This window comes from Peromyscus eremicus, chromosome 5, assembly GCF_949786415.1.
Source record: "Peromyscus eremicus chromosome 5, PerEre_H2_v1, whole genome shotgun sequence".
Classification (NCBI taxonomy): Eukaryota; Metazoa; Chordata; class Mammalia; order Rodentia; family Cricetidae; genus Peromyscus; species Peromyscus eremicus.
The window spans coordinates 41172064-41191303 of NC_081420.1; the positions used below are offsets into that span (position 1 = coordinate 41172064).

Genomic DNA, 19240 nt, shown 5'->3' on the forward strand with positions numbered 1-19240 from the left:
ACCAAGGAACTGAAACAGCTTATAAACACCTTCAGCAACATAGCAGGATACAAGATCAACTAAAAAAAAATTAGTAGCCCTCCTATATACAATTGACAACCAGGCTGAGAAGGAAATCAGAGATACATCACCCTTTACAATAGCCACAAATGATATAAAATACCTTGGGGTAACACCAACCAAGCAAGTGAAGAACCTATATGACAAGAACTTTAAGTCCCTGAAAAAGAAATTGAAGAAGATGTCAGAAAATGGAAAGATCTCCCATGCTCATGGATAGGCAGGATTAACATAGTAAAAATTGCAATCTTACCAAAAGCAATCTACAGATTCAATGCAATCCCCATCAAAATACCAACACAATTCTTCACAGACCTGGAAAGAATAATACTCAACTTCATATGGAAAAAACAAAAAACCCAGGATAGCCAAAAGAATCCTGTACAATAAAACAACCTCTGGAGGCATCACGATCCCGGACCTCAAGCTCTACTATAGAGCTACAGTAATAAAAACAGCTTGGTACTGGCATAAAAACCGACATGTGGACCAATGGAATCGAATTGAAGACCCTGACATTAATCCACACACCTATGAACATACAATTTTTGACAAAGAAGCCAAAACTGTACAATGGAAAAAAAAGAAAGCATCTTCAACAAATGGTGCTGGCATAACTGGATATCAATGTGTAGAAGGCTGCAAATAGATCCATATCTGCCACTGTGCACAAAACTTAAGTCCAAGAGGATCAAAGACTTCAACATATATCCAGTTACTCTGAACCTGATAGAAGAGAAAGTAGGAAGTAGTCTTGAACACATTGGCATAGGAGATCACTTCCTAAATATAACACCAGTAGCACAGACACTGAGAGAAACAATCAATCAATGGGACCTCTTGAAACTGAGAAGCTTTTGTAGAGCAAAGGATATGGTCAACAAAGCAAAGTGACAGCCTACAGAATGGGAAAAGGTCTTCATCAATCCCACATCTGACAGAGGGCTGATGTCCAGAATATATAAAGAACTCAAGAAATTAGACATCAAAATGCCCAACAGTCCAATTAAGAAGTGGGCTATAGAATTCTCAACAGAAGAAGCTCAAATGGCTGAAAGACATTTAAGGAATTTCTCAACATCCCCAATCATCAGGGAAATGCAAATCAAAATGACTCTCTGATACCACCTTACACCTGTCAGAATGGCTAGATCAAAAACACTGAAGACAGCTTATGCTGGAGAGGATGTGGAGCTAGGGGAACTCTCCTCCACTGCTGGTGGGAATGCAAGCTTGTACAACCACTTTGGAAATCAATATGGCACTTTCTTAGAAAATTGGCAATCAATCTCCCCCAAGACCCAGCTATACCACTCTTGGGCATATACCCAAGGAATGCTCAATCATACCATAAGGGCACTTGCTCAGCTATGTTCATATCAGCATTGTTTGTAATAGCCAGAACCTGGAAACAACCTAGATGTCCTTCAACTGAAGAATGGATAAACAAAATGTGGTACATATACACAATGGAATATTACTCAGCAGAGAAAAACAATGACATCATGAGGTTTGCAGGCAAATGGATGGATCTAGAAAAAATCATCCTGAGTGAGGTAACCCAGACTCAGAAAGACAAACATGGTACATACTCACTCATAGGAGGATACTAGGTGTAAAACAAAGATGACTAGACTCCTACTTACAACTCCAGGGAGGCTACCTAGAAAATAGGACCCCAAGAAAGACATAAGAATCACCCAATGACAGAGAAATGGATGAGATCTACATGAACAACCTGGACGTGAGTGGGGGCAGTGAAGGGCAAGGTTCGAGGGAAAGAGAGCTTAGGGGAGTGGGAGATCCCAGCTGGATCAAGAACAGAGAGGGAGAACAAGGAATAAGAGACCATGATAAATGAAGACCACATGAGAATAGGAAGAAGCAAAGTGCTAGAGAGGTCCACAGAAATCCACAAAGATACCTCCACAACAGACTGCTGGCAATGGTTGAGAGAAAGCCCGAACTGACCTACTCTGGTGATAGGATGGCCAAACACCCTAATTGTTGTGCTAGAAACCTCATTCAATGACTGAGGGAACCAGATGCAGAGATCCATGGCCAGGCCCCAGGTGGAGCTCCAGGAGTCCAATTGGTGGGAAAGAGGAGGGTTTATATGAGTGAGAATTGTTGAGACCAAGATTGGAAAAAGCACAGGGACAAATAGCCAAACAAATGGAAACACATGAACTATGAACCAATAGCTGAGGAGCCCCCAACTGGATCAGGCCCTCTGGATAAGTGAGACAGTTGATTAGCTTGATCTGTTTGGGAGGCATCCAGGCAGTGGGACCGGGACCTGTCCTCAGTGCATGAGCTGGCTGTTTGGAACCTGGGGCTTATGCAGGGACACTTGGCTCAGCCTGGGAGGAGGGGACTGGACCTGCCTGGACTGAATCTACCAGGTTGAACTCAATCCCCAGGGGAGTCTTTGCCCTGGAGGAGATGGGAATGGGGGGTGTGCTGGGGGGAAGGTGGGGGGGGGGGGAGAAGAAGGGAATCCATGGCTGATATGTAAAATTAAATTAAATTATAAAATAAAATTTAAAAAAACATAAAAAAAAGAGATAATGAATGGTGGAGCACAGGAAAACTTTTATCATGCCTTGAATTATGTTCGTCTCCCAGTAGCTGTGAACTGGGCCTTAATACAGGTAGGTCTTTGCAGATGTAATTAAGTTAATTTGATGTCCTTAGAATGGACCTTCATCAAATACGACAGGAAGGCTCTAAGAGGTAAAACAAACATGGGGGTGGGGGATGATGTAATGGAAAGGTGAGGACTGAAGGGGTGCAGCTATAAGGATTGATGGCTGCCACAGCATCCAAGAAGAGGAAGGAATGATTCTACCGAGAGCATCTGTCAGAGGAGCATAGCCCTGATGCCCTTGGTTTTGAATTTCTGGTTTCCAGGACTAAGAGAGCAAACCTTGTGATCTTTTGTTGCAGCAGCAGCAGCAGCAGCAGCAGCAGCAGCAGCAGCAGCAGCAGCAGAACCTGACCCAGCTCCTCAGAGCATTCCTGCAGCCTGTCTCTGGCACCTGTGAGCATTCTCATGTCTTCCCTTCTCTATCTATGACAGCCAGGCTGGAACAGATTGGAATAAAGTAACAGGAGCTCCCTCAGGAAAGCAAGAGAAAACAGAAGAGAAGATGCTGCTGTGGTCTACATGAATAGCTCACATCCATTAAAGCGTTACTTGTGTATGCATTATTTTAGCTCTGTCTCCTGATGCACAAGCAATTGCTGGACACAGATAGCCAGGGGTCACATGTGAGGACAAATTATCCATGACCTACCTAGAGAATGTTTGGAAAAATGTAGTGCTCTCTCACTAGGTTGGTTTTTAAGGCTCTCAGATGGTGCTGAGGTAGCAAGGATTCAATTTATAGTTTGATTTTAGATATGGGAAAACAAGTCCAAAGACATTAAGTGGCTCATGTTCTTTAAATCAATTCAAGATTAAAAACAAACAAGCAAAAAACAAAACTCTGAAAAGGAGTATAAAGGATACATGGAGCTACATACACTCAGGGGTGGAGGTGTTGGGTTCTCAATGGCCTGGGGGTTGTTACTTTTTTATGGCTCGGAGTTAAGCTTTAGAGCTAAAATGACCCTAGATGCTTCTGTGTAGAAGGCTTGGTTGCCAGGTGGTGGCACTGTGGAAGGGAATGGGGCTTCATCAGAGGAAGCTCTTCCAGAGTTAGCCTTTGAAGAGAGCACGCATGCATGTGTGAGTTTCCCTTGAGCGGTCCATTCTTCTTACTAACACAGAGAGCAAGGAGGAAGCTGGATTATTTTGATTCTCAAGTCATCATGTGTCTTACTGTTTGGAATATTAATTCTATGATGTTTAGTTTAAGCTCAGACATAGGGTGAAGCTAAGATCTGGGGTAATTTTGCCGTTGTTGTCTACAGCACTGGAGACTGAACCAAGACCTTTGTGCTAGCTGGGATGATGGTCTACTATCGAGCTTCATCCCTCAGCCCAGGAAATGACATGGACGTGAGTGTTTATTGGTGGTGGTGGCGGGGGGTTAGGGGGTTGTAGAATTTGGGGTAGTGTCTTTCTGTGGTTACAGCCATGACCAGTGCTGACTGTGAGAAGTGGAGGAAGCCCCGAGTGAGAGAATTTCTGAGTAAATGTGTGCTGCTGGCATGGATACAGCCATGGAAAGGACCTTCTCCCTAGGGTGAGGCTCAGAGAGATAGTAAAGCCTTTCTCTGACCTTGCATAGATGTTGATAGTGTGTGCAGAAGATGTCTACCATCGTTTCCTCCATCTTGATATTTGCTGCCTGAAGACTACTACCCTACAGACTCTGCTCCTACAAAGATTAACTAAACTTGCCTCCTTAGTCCAGCTGTATACCATAAACCCTGCCTCCTTGTTTAACTATGCATAATAACTCGTCTTCCTAGTTCAGCTGTATGCAGTAAGCCCGCCTCTCTGTTCTACTCTATATAGTAAACACATTGAGCTTTAGGGGGCCTGAGGCTTCTCCATCAGAGAACTGGGTCCACCCAACCCCAGCCTTTCTTTCTGTCTCTGTGTGCTTGTTTGTGTTTTTTTTTTTCTTCATTCACTCGCTCACCACCCACATCAGGTAAAGTCCCTAAAGCAGTGCAGGAAGGTGGCAGCCAACCTCTTCCACACAATATGTGTCAAGAAGAGGCTTCCCCTGAGTCTTAAGTAATGATTGCCTGAAACCCTCACTGGGACACTGCTCACTGGGGCTGAGATTGCCTGTGATACATTTCCAAAATTATTTTGTTCAAAGTGGGTTTCTCTTTTAGTTTCTGTACAAGCCAAGTTTTGAGCAAGAAACATGATCAATTTCAGGAGGATGCCTTTTAAATATGCACATCAGTTTAGTCCCCAGAAAACAAAGACAAGCAAAGAGATGTCATAACTACTTCAATAGGAGAAATAGTATACATACAATTCAATTTTCTGGCAGATCTTGGCCAAAAATGGTAGTGAACAGATATTGGAACCACTTCTAGGATATTTCTGGGGAGATAAAAAACAAAAACAAAAAGAGATTTGATTAACTCAAGGAATGGTTCCCACCAAAAGACCCCTCTGTTGTTCAGATGGCTGGACCCAAACCTGATTCCATTGTGTTTATCCAGATGTAGATTTGCTCATGTCCCCACATCCCATGTTCATTCTGTCTCCTACACAGAGGCCTATGCTGGTTCCTGGGATTGGAACCCAGTCTTCCTCTTCATCCAGCCATCTGCTTCCACCTTCATAGCCACCCTCATACTTGACTTCTTCCCAGATAGGTCTTGCCTGCTTTGGTCAGCCACTCAAACAGCATTTCTCTTCTGAAATGCTTTGAAAATAGACTTAAAATGCTTTCAAATAAAACAATTCTGCTGGGCAGTGGCGGCGCATGCCTTTAATCCCAGCACTCGGGAGGCAGAGCCAGGCAGATCTCTGTGAGTTCGAGGCCAGCCTGGTCTACAAAGTGAGTTCCAGGAAAGGCACAAAACTACATAGGGAAACCTTGTCTCGAAAAACCAAAAAAAAAAAAAATCTATTCTATTGGGATGTTAAGGAGATGCTTATAGGGAGACACAGTTGATTGCCACCAGCCTTGAGTCCCTCGGGTGCCTATGAGGTGTACTTGTGAGCATTATTTCAAAATATCATGGAAGTATTGTATGGGTCTTTGAGATACTTTGCTGCATTCTAGGCCTAGAGGAGCAACCCCCACATCTATGCAAAGCACAGGGATGTCTTCAGCTCACCATGTGGGTGGAGGTATCAGCTTTTGGCATTATTTGTGGGGTCCAAAGTATAGGCACTAATAGGACTCTTTAGGAACCCTGCAGGGAATGCTGATGACTCAGAAATTAGACAGAAAGGAGATGGTGGGAAGTAAGGCAGAAATGCAGGAGGCTTTATAACTTGAGATACAGTCCACAGCTTTTCTGAGATGCAAATTTTCATACTAGACATACTGAACTGGGCAGGGTGGATTCTGACAATCTGTCTTTCCTCATTATGTTTTCATATCGTTCTCATGTCCACTTTCTTGGGTTATTCTGCTGCCGCTAAGGCTTGAGAAACACTATTCCAGATCCTAGCCACTCAAGGTATGGTTATCGTGTCAATGCCACCTAGGAGCCTCAAGAAACACACAGCTCTCCCTGCAACATATCACAAGACAGTCTGTATTTCAATGAGATCTTCAATGTGCATACCAAAATGAAGAAGTCTCAATCCTGACTCAGGGAACATGCTGTGGACATATGTAAAGGCTTGGCATATTAGCGAATGGTAAAACATTTCAGTCTTGCTGGAGCATTTGGGTCTACAGAACCCCATGAACCATGCAAGAAACAAGACATTATGATAGCTTAGGATTCATCTTCCTATTACCCTGAGGACAGTAGAGAATCCTTGAAGGGGTCAGATAGGGGATTATATTTGTATCTTAAAAGGATATCTAGGGATGGGTTTCCTAGGGGAGGAAGAAGGAGGAGAACTCATTGGAGATGCAAGTCTGGGCTTCCTAGCCTCAGGCTGCCTTGTGTACTGTATGACAGCCTCTGCTTGCCAGATGTCAGCAGCACAAATCAAGTGTCAAGTGCCAAGCATCCCCTATCACGGGCTGGAGGTGAGGGCCAAACAGGACCTGTTAGGAACCACACTGGTGTCACACAGGGTGCAGGGCAGTGACAGTGGAAGAAGGGGTGCATTAGTGACAGTAAAGTCAAAGACTTAGGGTCTGATTGAGGTCAGAACTGTCGACACATAATAGAGCAAACATTAGCATGACCTCATACAAAATACTGGTATCAGTTTGCAAGCACAGACACATTTTGAGACTTAAGTCAGCTGCATTCAGATGTTGGAGCTACTTCTCTTAGTATTTGCCTTAGTCTGAAAGCCTGTCTAATTATTCTAATGACAACGTAGAGTTCAACATTGATGATAACCAACACATAAAATTACACGAACAGTCTTATAATTACTACACAAGAGCTACAATAGAATAAAATTTTATAATTGCACAATTGTTCATTGTCAAAAATCCAGCTGGAAGGCTGCAGCTGCCTTTGCTATTCATCACACAGATACTGAGGTCAGGAAGCATGCAGTAGCCAAGGCAGCATGTCCAGAGTCCTTCTGCTTCTTCTGTCCAGACAGGGCTATTCTCATCTGCTCTTTGTGTCACACAAAGGGACACAGACAATTGTTCCCAAGCTACTTTTCCAACTCCAATGTACTTGCAAAGACAAACTGAGATAGACATGCAAGGTATACCATAGAAGTCCTTGCTTATACATGCTTGCCAGACCCCACCTTTCAACGGGAACTTCACTAGACAGAGACAGGTGGTCCGTTAATAATGCAGAAAAGGGTTTAAAGTTCTGAATTTGGCTGGATCCAAACCCACCTGAAAGGAAGGTGTAGAATGTAGACAATCTCTGGGGACAGTGCAATCTAGCCAGCTTCCCTCACCAGATGGTAAGTGATGCAGAGCAACAAATGGGGCTTGAATACAGAACATGGGGTGAATGACATAAACAAGGTCAAAGTGTGCGTGCATGAGATTAAACCATTTTCCTATACACATCTAACCTGAAATTAAATTTCTAATTCAATTGTTTTTTGACTCTGTGTGTATTATATTACCTGGATTTCACTGTTCTGGGCTGGGTTTTGAACTCATTTGAACACAGGCATGTGTTAGCTTCCCAGGTGACTATATTGGCCAGGTAGACCTGTGCTTAGTGTTCTGTGTACAGAAGCACGGGCTATTCCCAGCAGAATTCCATATCCACAGAGACTAATACAAAGGTGCTCCTCAGGTTCAGCACTGAGGAGGCCTGGTTGGAGAGTTATCAGCATAGTAGACACACTGGATTTGGAAAGAGCTATTTGTGGATTTATGTGATACATTGCCCATGTACTAGTTACATAGAGAACTGATTGAGTTGAGAAAAACTATCCAGTTTTCACAGGTGAAAATTAAGTAAAATATCTACATCTCAGGTATTCTAAACAATTGGTGTATATTGTCTCTTCTAAATACTCAAAAATTCTCCTTGGGCCTTCCTGAGATCCACACTTTTTCTGCAGCTTTTGATGCCTCCCATAACACATAACTTTTCTCCAGTCCAGATTTTTAAAAAGATAATTCTTTTATCAGAGATTAATTCTTATTTTTTAGTTATGTCTGTGTCTGTGTGTCTGTGTGCGGGTTTGTACTTGAGAGTGCAATACCCTCAGAGACCAGAAGAGGTTGCTAGATTCCCCGGAGCTGGAGTTACAAGGGGTTGTAGACTGTCTGACATGGATGCTGGGAATCAAGTTCCAGTCCTCTGCAGGAGCAGTACATGCTCTTAACGTCCGGGCCATCTCCCCAGCTCCTCCCAGTCCAGCTTTTATAGGAGAAGGCTGTGAGGAAGAGTTCTCTTGGTCTTAGCTAGTAGGTCTGCAGTCACACTAGCCATCAGGTAGAATTAATTACAGCCAATATTCCCTGAGCAGATTGTCAAAGACACTCACATTTTTTTTCCTAAATATTTTAATCTGGAGTGTAAACACATCAAGAGAAACTTCTATGGGAAGTTTTCTTTTCTTAATTGTTGAGACAGTCCATGGATTCTCCCCCCCCACACACACACTTTTTTTTTTTTTGAAATTGGAATCCTGCCTCACTAATTATGCTTTCGAGTCTGGTGACAGAAATAAAAAAATTGTAAAATCCTAATTAGCCTTTGAGTTTGTGCCAAGGCAGTTTGTGCCAGTAAAATAAACAATGTCCTAAAATAAGTCTTAAACCTGAGCTGAGTGGAACAAAAGACAAACCGTGTTTTCCTCCATTCTGCCCAGGTTTCTGCAGGTGCTGGCCATGGGGATTTTGTGGCGTTTCTGCTTCTTAGTGAACATCTTAAGCAGACTAGCTGAACTGGCCACTACTGACCTTTAATTATTCTGCGAATGGAGCAGTGAGTGGTGAAGCAGACATCATGACCAATTAACCAATTACGTAGAAGTGTCTCTGTGGTACCACTTAACTTGGCTCAGCCTTGTTCATCAAAACTCATAAGATCCCTTCAGGTTGCCATCTGAAAATATTGTATAGGGCGCACAGAGGAAAACTGATTGTTTATTATTTAAATGTAATTGGACATTCTGTATTTTCAGTTGCTGAGTCTGGTCAGCCTTGACGTCAGTGATTTCCTCTCCCCTTTGTTTCTCAGTTGCTAAATCAATACTATTAGACGCTTTGCCTGATGGTGAGTGCTGAGGGACGCAGGCAGGGAGGAGACGAGGACAAGGCCTGAGCAGCGGCCTCACTGTTGCAGTGCCCAGCATCCAGCCTACTTTCCTACTTCCCTTTCAACTGGGACCAACTTGCCCCACTTACAAGAATTGAAAGTGTAATTGCTGAGGCAGGATTCCAACAATTCCATAGAAAGGAGCCCAAGTCGAACACTTAACTGGCTGATTCGAGCTAAGCGTTCTATCTATTGAGAAAGAGTCATTACGAAGAGGGCGGAATGGAACTGAGCAGCAGTGGTGGTGACTTTCACATTCCTGGGTGCTAAGTCCTCTGCAGGGTAGCAGGCGCTTTGGATATCTAAGCTCTATTAGTCCTTTTACAGAAGATGCTATCATTGTCCTAATCCTACAGCCAGGAGACCCCAGGCTCAGTGAAGTGAAACACTGCCTGATGCCGTGCTTTAGAAAGAGGAAGAGAGGAGGCCACAACTTTCTCTAGAATGGTCAGTCAGAGAGCGGGGTTGGGGGTTGGGGGTTGGGGGTAGGGGGTTCTTAACTTGGTGACATCATCAGAGTGTTACAGTAGGGGAGTAATGGATAGTGTTGCTGTCATGCAGCAGGCAGATGACAGAGATGGGGTTTGATACCACAAAGTGCATGACAGCTCCTACAGAGGAGCCAGCCCTAAATGTCAGAGTCCTGGGGCTGGCACTGCCTGCCATAGAGTGGAGGCAGAGCGACGCGACAGAAAATGGAAATGAGCTCATGTTCCTATTTCAGTCCAAAGCTACTGTAGTATTGCTGGGCTTTGTCCAGAGACGCCTCTGGCGTTTGGAGTGTGAAAGCAGGGCCTGCGAAGGGAGAGTACGCCAAGGAGAAGGCTGGCCTGCTACCAGCTGATGGCTTACCATGGTAGAGGACCTCTTGAGGATGTGTCTTGCCTTCTCCAGCGTTGATTTCCAGGCCTCCTATGAAAGCAAAATGAGATAACACTATAACTCCCATTTCACCTGTGATTTACCTGTCTTTTCTAAAATTAGAATCGAAGTCTACAGATATGCAATAAATGAACGATTCCACTAATGTTTGATGAATTAATTTACAGAAAGGCAATTTATTGTTACTAGATGTCCTCCATAAGACTTTGCACCATGGGCTATGCTAATTACTTTTCAAATGTTACTTTATGCAGTCTTTACCACAGCCCCCAAAGACATCACCACGGCACTGGATGAAGAAGTCAAATGTCCTAAAGCAAAGACGTTGCCTCCAGGTCGGTAAGCAGCGTTGGCAGACTGTATTCTGAACCTCTGCTCCCTGACAGCCGTGTGTGCTGGCGTCCCTGTCCCTGAGTGAGTGGCCCCTCTATAAATTCTGTCCCCAGCAGAGCATCAACAGCCCTGCGGAATCTTAACAGCACTGCTGATGTAACCACTGCCGGGTGAACTCACTCCATCTATCTCTTCCCTGCTCCTCTCCTGGTTCTCCTCTGCTGTTCTCTTGCATCCATTTGGGAGCATTTAACTACACCTTTGAAGTATGCATACACTGCAAATGGAAAGTTAACTCATCGCCAGTGAAGATAGTTATGAAACTTCCAAGGACCACTGTATCTTTGGAAGGCAGATAAGCACAACTTGAGGTTTGCGGAGGGAGCATACCACATATTGCTTCCCAGCACTGGCATCCCAGACTCAGTGTACATGTGCAGGTCCCTCTGTTCCCCTCCTTGACCTGCCCCTGGACAGTTCTAAAATCTCCTGCTCAGTCACTGGCACACTCACTGGAAAACTCCATTTCCTATTCTTTCATCTCATCTGAATCCGTAATAAATGCCCACCCTAGGTCACTGATAAGGCCATCTTTTTGTTGAAGCAGTGAACATATATATGTGTGTGTGTATATATATATATATATATATATATATATATATGTGTGTGTGTGTGTGACACACACACACACACACACACACATACACACACACACACACACACACAGAGGAAGGAGACTTATCAGATAGAAGCAACAGCAATTGGAAGCCTCATGGGAAATATGAGCCTCGGCTTTTTAGGTGGATATTCAGGAACCCGGTCACTGTGTAACTTTTGTCTATTGTTTGGTGAGCTCCTTTTCCTCCTTGCGGGCCTGTGGATGGGGTGGCAGGAGAGGAGGAGTGGGATGACCTCCTTCTTTGAGCTGGAGTCAGAGCTCCCACAAAGAAGGGCTCCAAGCCAACTCCCCTCATCCTCCATGGGTAGACACTGAAACCACTGAAACCGCCCTCTAGTGTCTGCCTGAAATCCTGCTCCTTTGGCTCAAGTTCGGAGGACAGCAAGTATGTGTCTTAGGTCACAGGCTGGTGGTAGCTAAGAGTGCACAGCAATAACCCAAAGGAAGATGACGTTCTCCAACTGGTCTTGGTGGCCAGGCTACCTGGTACAGGGTATGCTTCTTAGAAAAGGAAAACACCAATGTGCAGAAAAGAAAAGAAAAGAAAAAAAAAACCTGAAAATACCAAGGCACTGGATATGTTCTCTGCTACTCCCCTGGCCATCTAGCCGTATTATAGGACATCCTAACCTCTTTGTGATAGGTTGGCTAAGGCCTTTGTGTGATGGTACTATACAGTAGGCCTCTCTATGCTGCATGCCAGCACCATACCTAGTGTCCACTTCTGTCTGTTGGCATCAGGGGCAATAGGATTAATGACAGTACTCACTTTTAAAACATGGATCTCTCTGACATAAAGACTGATTAGAGGATGGCCCACTAAAATTAACCTTCCTGAATTACCTTGGGCTTTTTCTAGGAATTCAGGAAAACCCTGGAAACTGTACACTTGTATAAAGGAATCTCGGGTGCATCCAGCATAACAGACACCAGACATGCATGCTGATTTAATTTTGGCCACTCTTGTTAGCCTCAAGCTCATTCTCTACATGTGAATCTTCCAGGCCATGTCCTACCATCTCTATGTGCCCAGCATCCATTTGGGATTGATTCCTTTGCATGCTAAGGCCCATTTAAACCTCTATAGGGCCTAACACAGTATCTCATTCACATGGCAGGTGCTCAAGAGATATTGAAATAAAAATCAAAAGAAAACATTTATGTTTACTGTACTCTCAGTGACAGAGATATGTGGGGAAAGGGGGAAGGAAGGTGGAGAGGGAAGGAGAGGGAAAGGTAAGGAGGAGAGAGAGAGAGACGGAGGGAAAGAGAGAGGGGGAGGGGAGGAAGAGGGAGTAAAGAAAGAGAGAGACGGAAGGAGAAGGGGGAAAGAGAGGGAGGGGAAGGTAAGGGGGAAGGAGAGGGAGGGAAAGAGAGGGAGGGGGAAGGAGAAGGAGGGGGAATTGCTACTTTTGGTAGCTACAGAGGAAGGAAAGAGGCCTCTGGAAAAACCCTCAGCACGTGACCAGTGACCAGGGCAGCCTTGAGACACCATGTTGCTTGATTTAAAGTTCTTTATTGTTTGATAGTTTCCTACTTTTCTATAGTAACTTTCAGTCCTTTCCATCCCCATTTCCTTCTTCACCCTCCCTTCCCTGCTGAGTCTCTTGTCCTTCCTGCCTTCACGTTGTCTTCTTGTGTGTGACCCACTTAGTTGAATTAGAGTCTCTTGACGGCAAATATGGGAGGTTTTGACTGAAGCAGGGATAACTTAGCAGCAGCTACACCACTGGAGAAAATGGAGCCCTCATCCCCAGTAGTCATCAGCATGTCCTGGCCCTCCCCACTATCTTCTGTTCTTATATTATTTCTACTTCCTCCCTAACCAAGAAAGTGAAAGACCTTTACAATGAAACTGTAAATTACCAAAGGAAAAACAGAAAACACCAGAAGATGGAAAGGCTTCCATGATCATGGATTGGGATAATTAATATTATGAAAGTTGTTGAATTGCCAAGAAACAGTCTATATGTTCAATGTAATCCCCATCAAAATCCCAATGTCATTATCCACAAAAACAGTAAGAAAATTTTAAAATTAATATGGAAACAGGAAACACAAAGATCCCAGATAGTAAAGTGATCATGAGCAAAAATAATACCACTAGAGGTATCAGCATACCTGATCTCAAGTTATTCTTCAAGAAAAATAACATGGTGATGGCACAAATTATAATAGAATAGAAGTCTCAAACATAAACCTATATAGATTTAAGCCTGATATTGACAAAGATGCCAAAAATATGCATTGAAGAAAAGGCTGCTTCACCAAGAAATGATTCTGGGACAATTGTCTACATGTAGATATATGTAGAAGAATTAAACTAGATCCACATCTTTCACCCTGTACAAATATCAACTACATGAGGACCTTAACGCAAGAGTGGAAACTTTAAACTGCTGAAGGGAAAAGCAGGTAAAACTCTTCAAGATACAGACGCGGGCAAGGACTTTCTGAATGGAGTCTGGTTGCTTAGAAAATAAGGACAATAGTTGATAAACAGTTCTTCAGAAAACTGCAAAGCTTCTGTACAGGAAAGGAAATAGTTATCTGAGTGGAAAGACAGCCTGAAGGATGCGGGAAAAATATTTTGTAGCTTTACATCTAATAGAGAATACATAGACTATAGAGAACTCAAAAACCCAAGCAATAAGAAAACAAGCCACCCAGTTGCCAATGAAATATATACATTCAGTTGCTATGCTAAATGCATAAATTGGGAGTTCAAGAGAAAAATACAAATGGCCAATCAATACGTTCAACAGTGCTCAATATCCTTAACCACGGGGGAAATGCAAATGAAAACTACATTGTTGTCCTATCTCACTAGTGTCAAAATGACAATTGGAAATAAATGACAAGCATTGGCAAAGATCTGGGCAAAAGGAATTCCTTCCACACTGGTGGTGGGGTGACAAGAAGCTAGTCCTGCTGCCTTGGAGCTCTGTGTAGAACTTTAGAGGACAACTGAAAACAGACCTTCTGTATGGGCAGGTCCAGTCTGGGTACCTGCCCAAAGGACTCCAAGCCAACACATCACAGAGATGACTGAGTATCTACTGCAGCACTATCTGTAACAGCTAAGCTATAGAAAAAGCCAAGCTGACCATCAGAGGGATGGATAAAGAAAAAAATATATATATATGTTTTTTTCAGCCATAAAAAGGATCAAGTTATATTGTTTGCAGGAAAATGGATGCAACTGGAGATAGTAAGTGGTTCCTAGGTTTTAAGTAGGTTCGTAAGTCATATATAGATGACATGACAATAGCAGTTAGACTATGTAGGGGAACAAAGGGGACTATGGGAAGCGGGGAGGGGAGTAAGGGAAAGGTACAGGAGCATAACAGGACAAATTTGTCCAACATACAATGCATACTTGTATTAAAATGCCCTTAAGTTACATACCACTGTGTACAATTAATATACACAAGTAAAAGATTTTTAACCAAAAAAAAAAAAGCATCACTATTATGTTAAGCAAGTAAAGTAGGGTTCCTGATTTTTCAATACAGAAAACTAAAGAAATACACCATAGTAACTGTGGAGGTGACATTCCCCCTTTTGGTCTCAGTGCATTCTAGTTTTAAGAATGAGGACCACTCCGTCGACATGTGCGTATTATTGTTGTTGTTATCCTTAAGTTTGTCACGGCACTGCATCAAAGGCCTCCAGCTCCAGAGAGTTCTGTGCTGATTCTGTGGTCCCCCCAAGAGCCCAAGGGTAGGTTCATCAGGGTGCTGCTTCATGGGGGTGCTAGGGGAGGTGAGATGAGGAGCAGGAGGGAGTGGGGGTTGGGTTTCAGGGATAAGCACCAGCTTTTTCTAAGGAGGGAGTGAGAACACAGACAGATGTGAACTCTAACTTGGCCACTTGCTCAGTACCCACCTCAAAATCCTAGCTACATGGACCAGAAGGAAAGTCCACACCTTTACTGGAAAAGGGTAGGATCTAGAAATTAGACATTTGAAGCATTTCTTTGAGACATGGTTTGGGTGATACCATATCTAAGCAAAAAGGGCATAGCCTGATTTTTAAACATGTTTATGGGGAATAAGTGAAGTGATCTAGGCTTGTAACCCCATAGGCACTCCTAGGTTGGGGTGTGCCTAGTGGGTATTGGGTACTAGCTTCAGTGCTACAGTGATGGGGAGACGGTCCCTCTGATTAAGTCTGCTGGGCCAGGGGCACTGTTGCATCCATGCAGCCTCTTAACAGAGTCTGTCCTTGGAGTTTCTGGGTGACTATTGTGACTAATGTCTCAGATGCTGTTTCTGCATGAGATCCAAACAATGGTGAGGTACTTTATTCAGCAATGAAGTGAAGAGTATAGAGACGCTTCAGAAGATGCTCTGGACCCCATCCCTGGAGAGGATTACCCCAGGACAGAGAAGACCCCCTTTTAACTATTTAAGGCACAGATAAGGGCCCTAAACAAGTTCATGGCCTTGAAGACTCAGGCATGGAGTACATGGGTGAGTAAATCTGCCATTTGACTCCAGGGACAGGACAGCTATGTGTAATGCTTCAGAGCTTTGGGGCATGCAGAGACTGTTTACATTATTACACTGTGGACTTGAGAAGGCTTCTCAGTGGTCTTGCAGCTTAAGATTGGCTCTTGCTCAAATCTTTTATCATTCCCAAGAAGTATAATCATCCCTGCTTTACAATGTGGTACACTCAAAAAGGCAGGCAACTCTTCTAGGATTAAAAGGCTTATGGGGAGTCTGGCTATAGGAAGAGCCCAAAGCTTTCAGACTTCAAAGCCCATTACCCCTTTCCTTGTTCTGTAGTGCCATTAATAATGACAAAAGCCAAGTTTCTGGATTTTGATTGAAAAATCATAGATTCAGGACACATCTAGAACTGCCATTCTGGAAGGTACCCCCTATTAGACTCATGTCCCCTACCTTTCATGGCTCAGAGCCATCACTTTGGGTCTCCCTTGATGTCACTAATAGTAGGGCAGCAATGAAGACATGTTGAAATGAATCACAGGGGATTGAGATTACCAAACAGAGACTGGGGGAGCACTGTGCATCTCAGGCTTCTTCTCCTCCTCCTCCTCCTATTACTCAGAGGCAATGTTACTGGTTCGAAGGCAAGACAGCAGGTGCCGAGCTAGGGAGTGCGGGGTTGGAGAGTTCTGTAAAAACAGCTGTTGCCTCCTCGTCTTTGTGAATTTTGATGTTTTTTGGGGAATAAGACAGGCACACACTGGAATGTGTGACAATGGGAAAAGCAAAGGAAACCAGAAAGGATGCCTTTCCTGGGAAAGGAGGAACGATGAGCTGGCTTCAGGTGGAAGCAGTCTTACACTGTGTCTTCAAAGGTGGAAGTGGGTGGAAAGATAATGAGTATTTTAGTTGTCAGGAACACCATAAGGGTCCAGAGGTATAATATACGGATCAATATGTTGAATAATCTAGACATTTTGGCTACAAGAGAAACCTGGACACGTGGATGATGGGTAGAGAGTGGGAGACGTAGGGGCATAGTGGCTCATGCCTTTAATCCTAGCATTCTAGAGGCAGAGGCAGGCAGATGTCCATGAGTTCAAGACCAGTATGGTCTACACCAGGGCTATATAGTGAGCCCTTGTCTTTATTCTTGAGTTAGAGTTGGCTATTGAGAGCTTTTAAGAAAGGGTAGTCTTCTATTCCCCTTTACCCATCCCCTACCTTGATACAAGTGGTCTGATAGAAAAAATGGGAAAAGGGGATGCTCTTTAGGAAAGAGGGAGGGAGGTAACTACAAAAGAAGGTAGGTAAAAGGGAATAGCAGAACACAAGTTATCTGATAGGAGAAATGGGAGCGCGGGAACTCTTTAAGGAAGGAGGGGAGAGTTAAATACAGAAGGAGGGAAGTGAGTACAACAACAATAAGGATGATTTTTGTCTTCATATACAAAGTAGAAAGACTGCTCTTCCATATTCTGAAAAGTTAGACTTTAGAGTGGACTACATATTCTAATGAGCACTTGAGAGAAAGCCAGGCCGTGGAAAGTGGCCAGAGAGGAAAATTGTGGAAGGGAGCCAGGATGCTGCTTCCCACTCAGCTGCAGAATCTTTCGGACAACATAAGCAGATTCCCTACCAGCAAGAAGAGACTCGGTCTTCTATCTGAGCATCCACTTGATTCTGGTGTTAGGTATGGTCAGATCTTTTCAGACCCACATTACTTTCTTAAGTTGGTTATCATCTTTCCTTACTCCAGCTTCAAACCTTCTTTATCCATTTAAAATCCTTATGAGTGGGTTGCTAAGGAAAGCATCACACAAATTCACAAAGCTATAAGCCTTTAGCCTGAGCATATGGTTCAAAGAACCATGGATATATATACTGGACTTCTACACTCAAGTGTTAGCAAGTACCCAAGGGCAACATAGTATGGGACACCGACATCTATAAAAGAGGTAAGGAGGGGCCTTTGCTCCACTGTCAAGACACATATTAGTGTTTGCTAAAACACATCTGTTTAGTATAATTTAGTTGTCAATATAGAGCTGCCTCTAAGTCTTCAGACAAAAGGGTGCTGAGATTTTTGATTCATGTTACCAGTTGGATTGTGTGTGACCTCAATTCCTTTGTTTAAGACCTAATCTCTTGGTATCCCCAAACATGACTTTCTATGGAAACAGGGTCATTATAGATGAAATCGGTTAAGATGAGATAAGGTCATACTGGAGTAGAATATGCCCTTACTTCTATGTTAGTGGTGTTTTTATGACTTGGACACATGAAGAAAAAAATACATATGAAAAAGAGGAAAGATGGCATAAAGATATGGGAGAATGCCATCTATAAGGAATGCCAAAGACTGACAGCAAATTTCCAGAACAGAGGGGCAAGGAACAGAAGTCACACTCTACTCAGAAGGCTAATACTGCTGACACTTTGATCATGGACCTCTAGTCTTCAGAACTGTGAGACACAAAACTCCTGGTGTTTAAGCAGTGGGCCTTGGCAGCCCCAGAATATGGTTACAACTTCTCTCACTCTCCAGCGTGATAATAACCAAGAGTACTTGATCTTGACTTAAGAGCAGTTTGGATGATAGAAGAGCAGGAGCTTAGGCTTATTACTATAAGTTTCTTGGACAAAAGGGTGCCTCACTGGGATTCTGACAAGCCACAGGAAAAGGAAAGCAAATGGCATAGTCTGGAAGCTCCATTGTGACAAAACTTCCATCTTCAGTGGAAACTCTAAAAACACCATACTGATCAGAGGCCATGATTCCATTATTATTTGCCATTTTATATGAATTTGGAACCAACAGTGCTTGTGACTTTGAGTCTCATCATTGGCCAGTTAGAACCTTGGCCAAGTAACTTTAGCATCTTGTCCTGCATTTTTTTTCCTCTGTAAAATGAAGACAGTAAGAACAAGACAGTAAACATGACATTAGTCTGGCATCAGTGCTAATGACAACTCTGGCTTTTACTTTGGGTTAGTCTATCACTAGACTACTGAAAGAATGACAATGATCATGTTAACCTATGTAAACTCGTGCTATGTTTTCAATGATCTTGAAGCTTGATAACAGTATTGCAGTTTGTGTTTTACAAATGAGAAAAAATTCCTGTTGCCACCGAGCACAAAAGGATGCCAGGGTCAGATCAGCCACCTGAGTCCTGGTTGGTATCTGAGGGCCAAGATGCATCCAGATCTGAGTAGCCTGCCCTGCTGCTCAGTGTCCTCTGCAGCAGCTGGGTCTGGATGTCACCACTGCCAATGTAGCCCTCAATCTTGGGTGCCTGAATAGCTTTAGATGGTAACAGGAGTATCGGACACCAGCACAGACCCTGGCTGCAGGAGGGTCACAGACCCTAACATGGCCCTCCGCTGCAGCTCTGGCCTGGACTTCACCATGACATTGAGTAGCATTCCCCAAGTGAAAGGCTTCAGTCAGGAGCACTAGGCCACATCAACTACAATGGGGAAGTATGGAGAGAAGACAGTGACCAGGGGTTCTTAGGCA

At 43.6% G+C, this 19240-nt stretch overlaps 1 protein-coding gene across 1 annotated transcript in view; it reads right to left on the minus strand.

Moving 5' to 3' along the window:
• Aoah (acyloxyacyl hydrolase) overlaps window positions 1-19240 on the minus strand; it is a 209211-nt gene that overhangs the window by 117980 nt on the left and 71991 nt on the right. The window contains exons 5-6 of the mRNA XM_059262392.1: window positions 10219-10278; window positions 5004-5074 (exon numbers count right to left, since the gene is read on the minus strand). Coding sequence (XP_059118375.1) covers window positions 5004-5074; window positions 10219-10278 — 131 coding nt within the window. The remainder of the gene's footprint in view (window positions 1-5003; window positions 5075-10218; window positions 10279-19240) is intronic.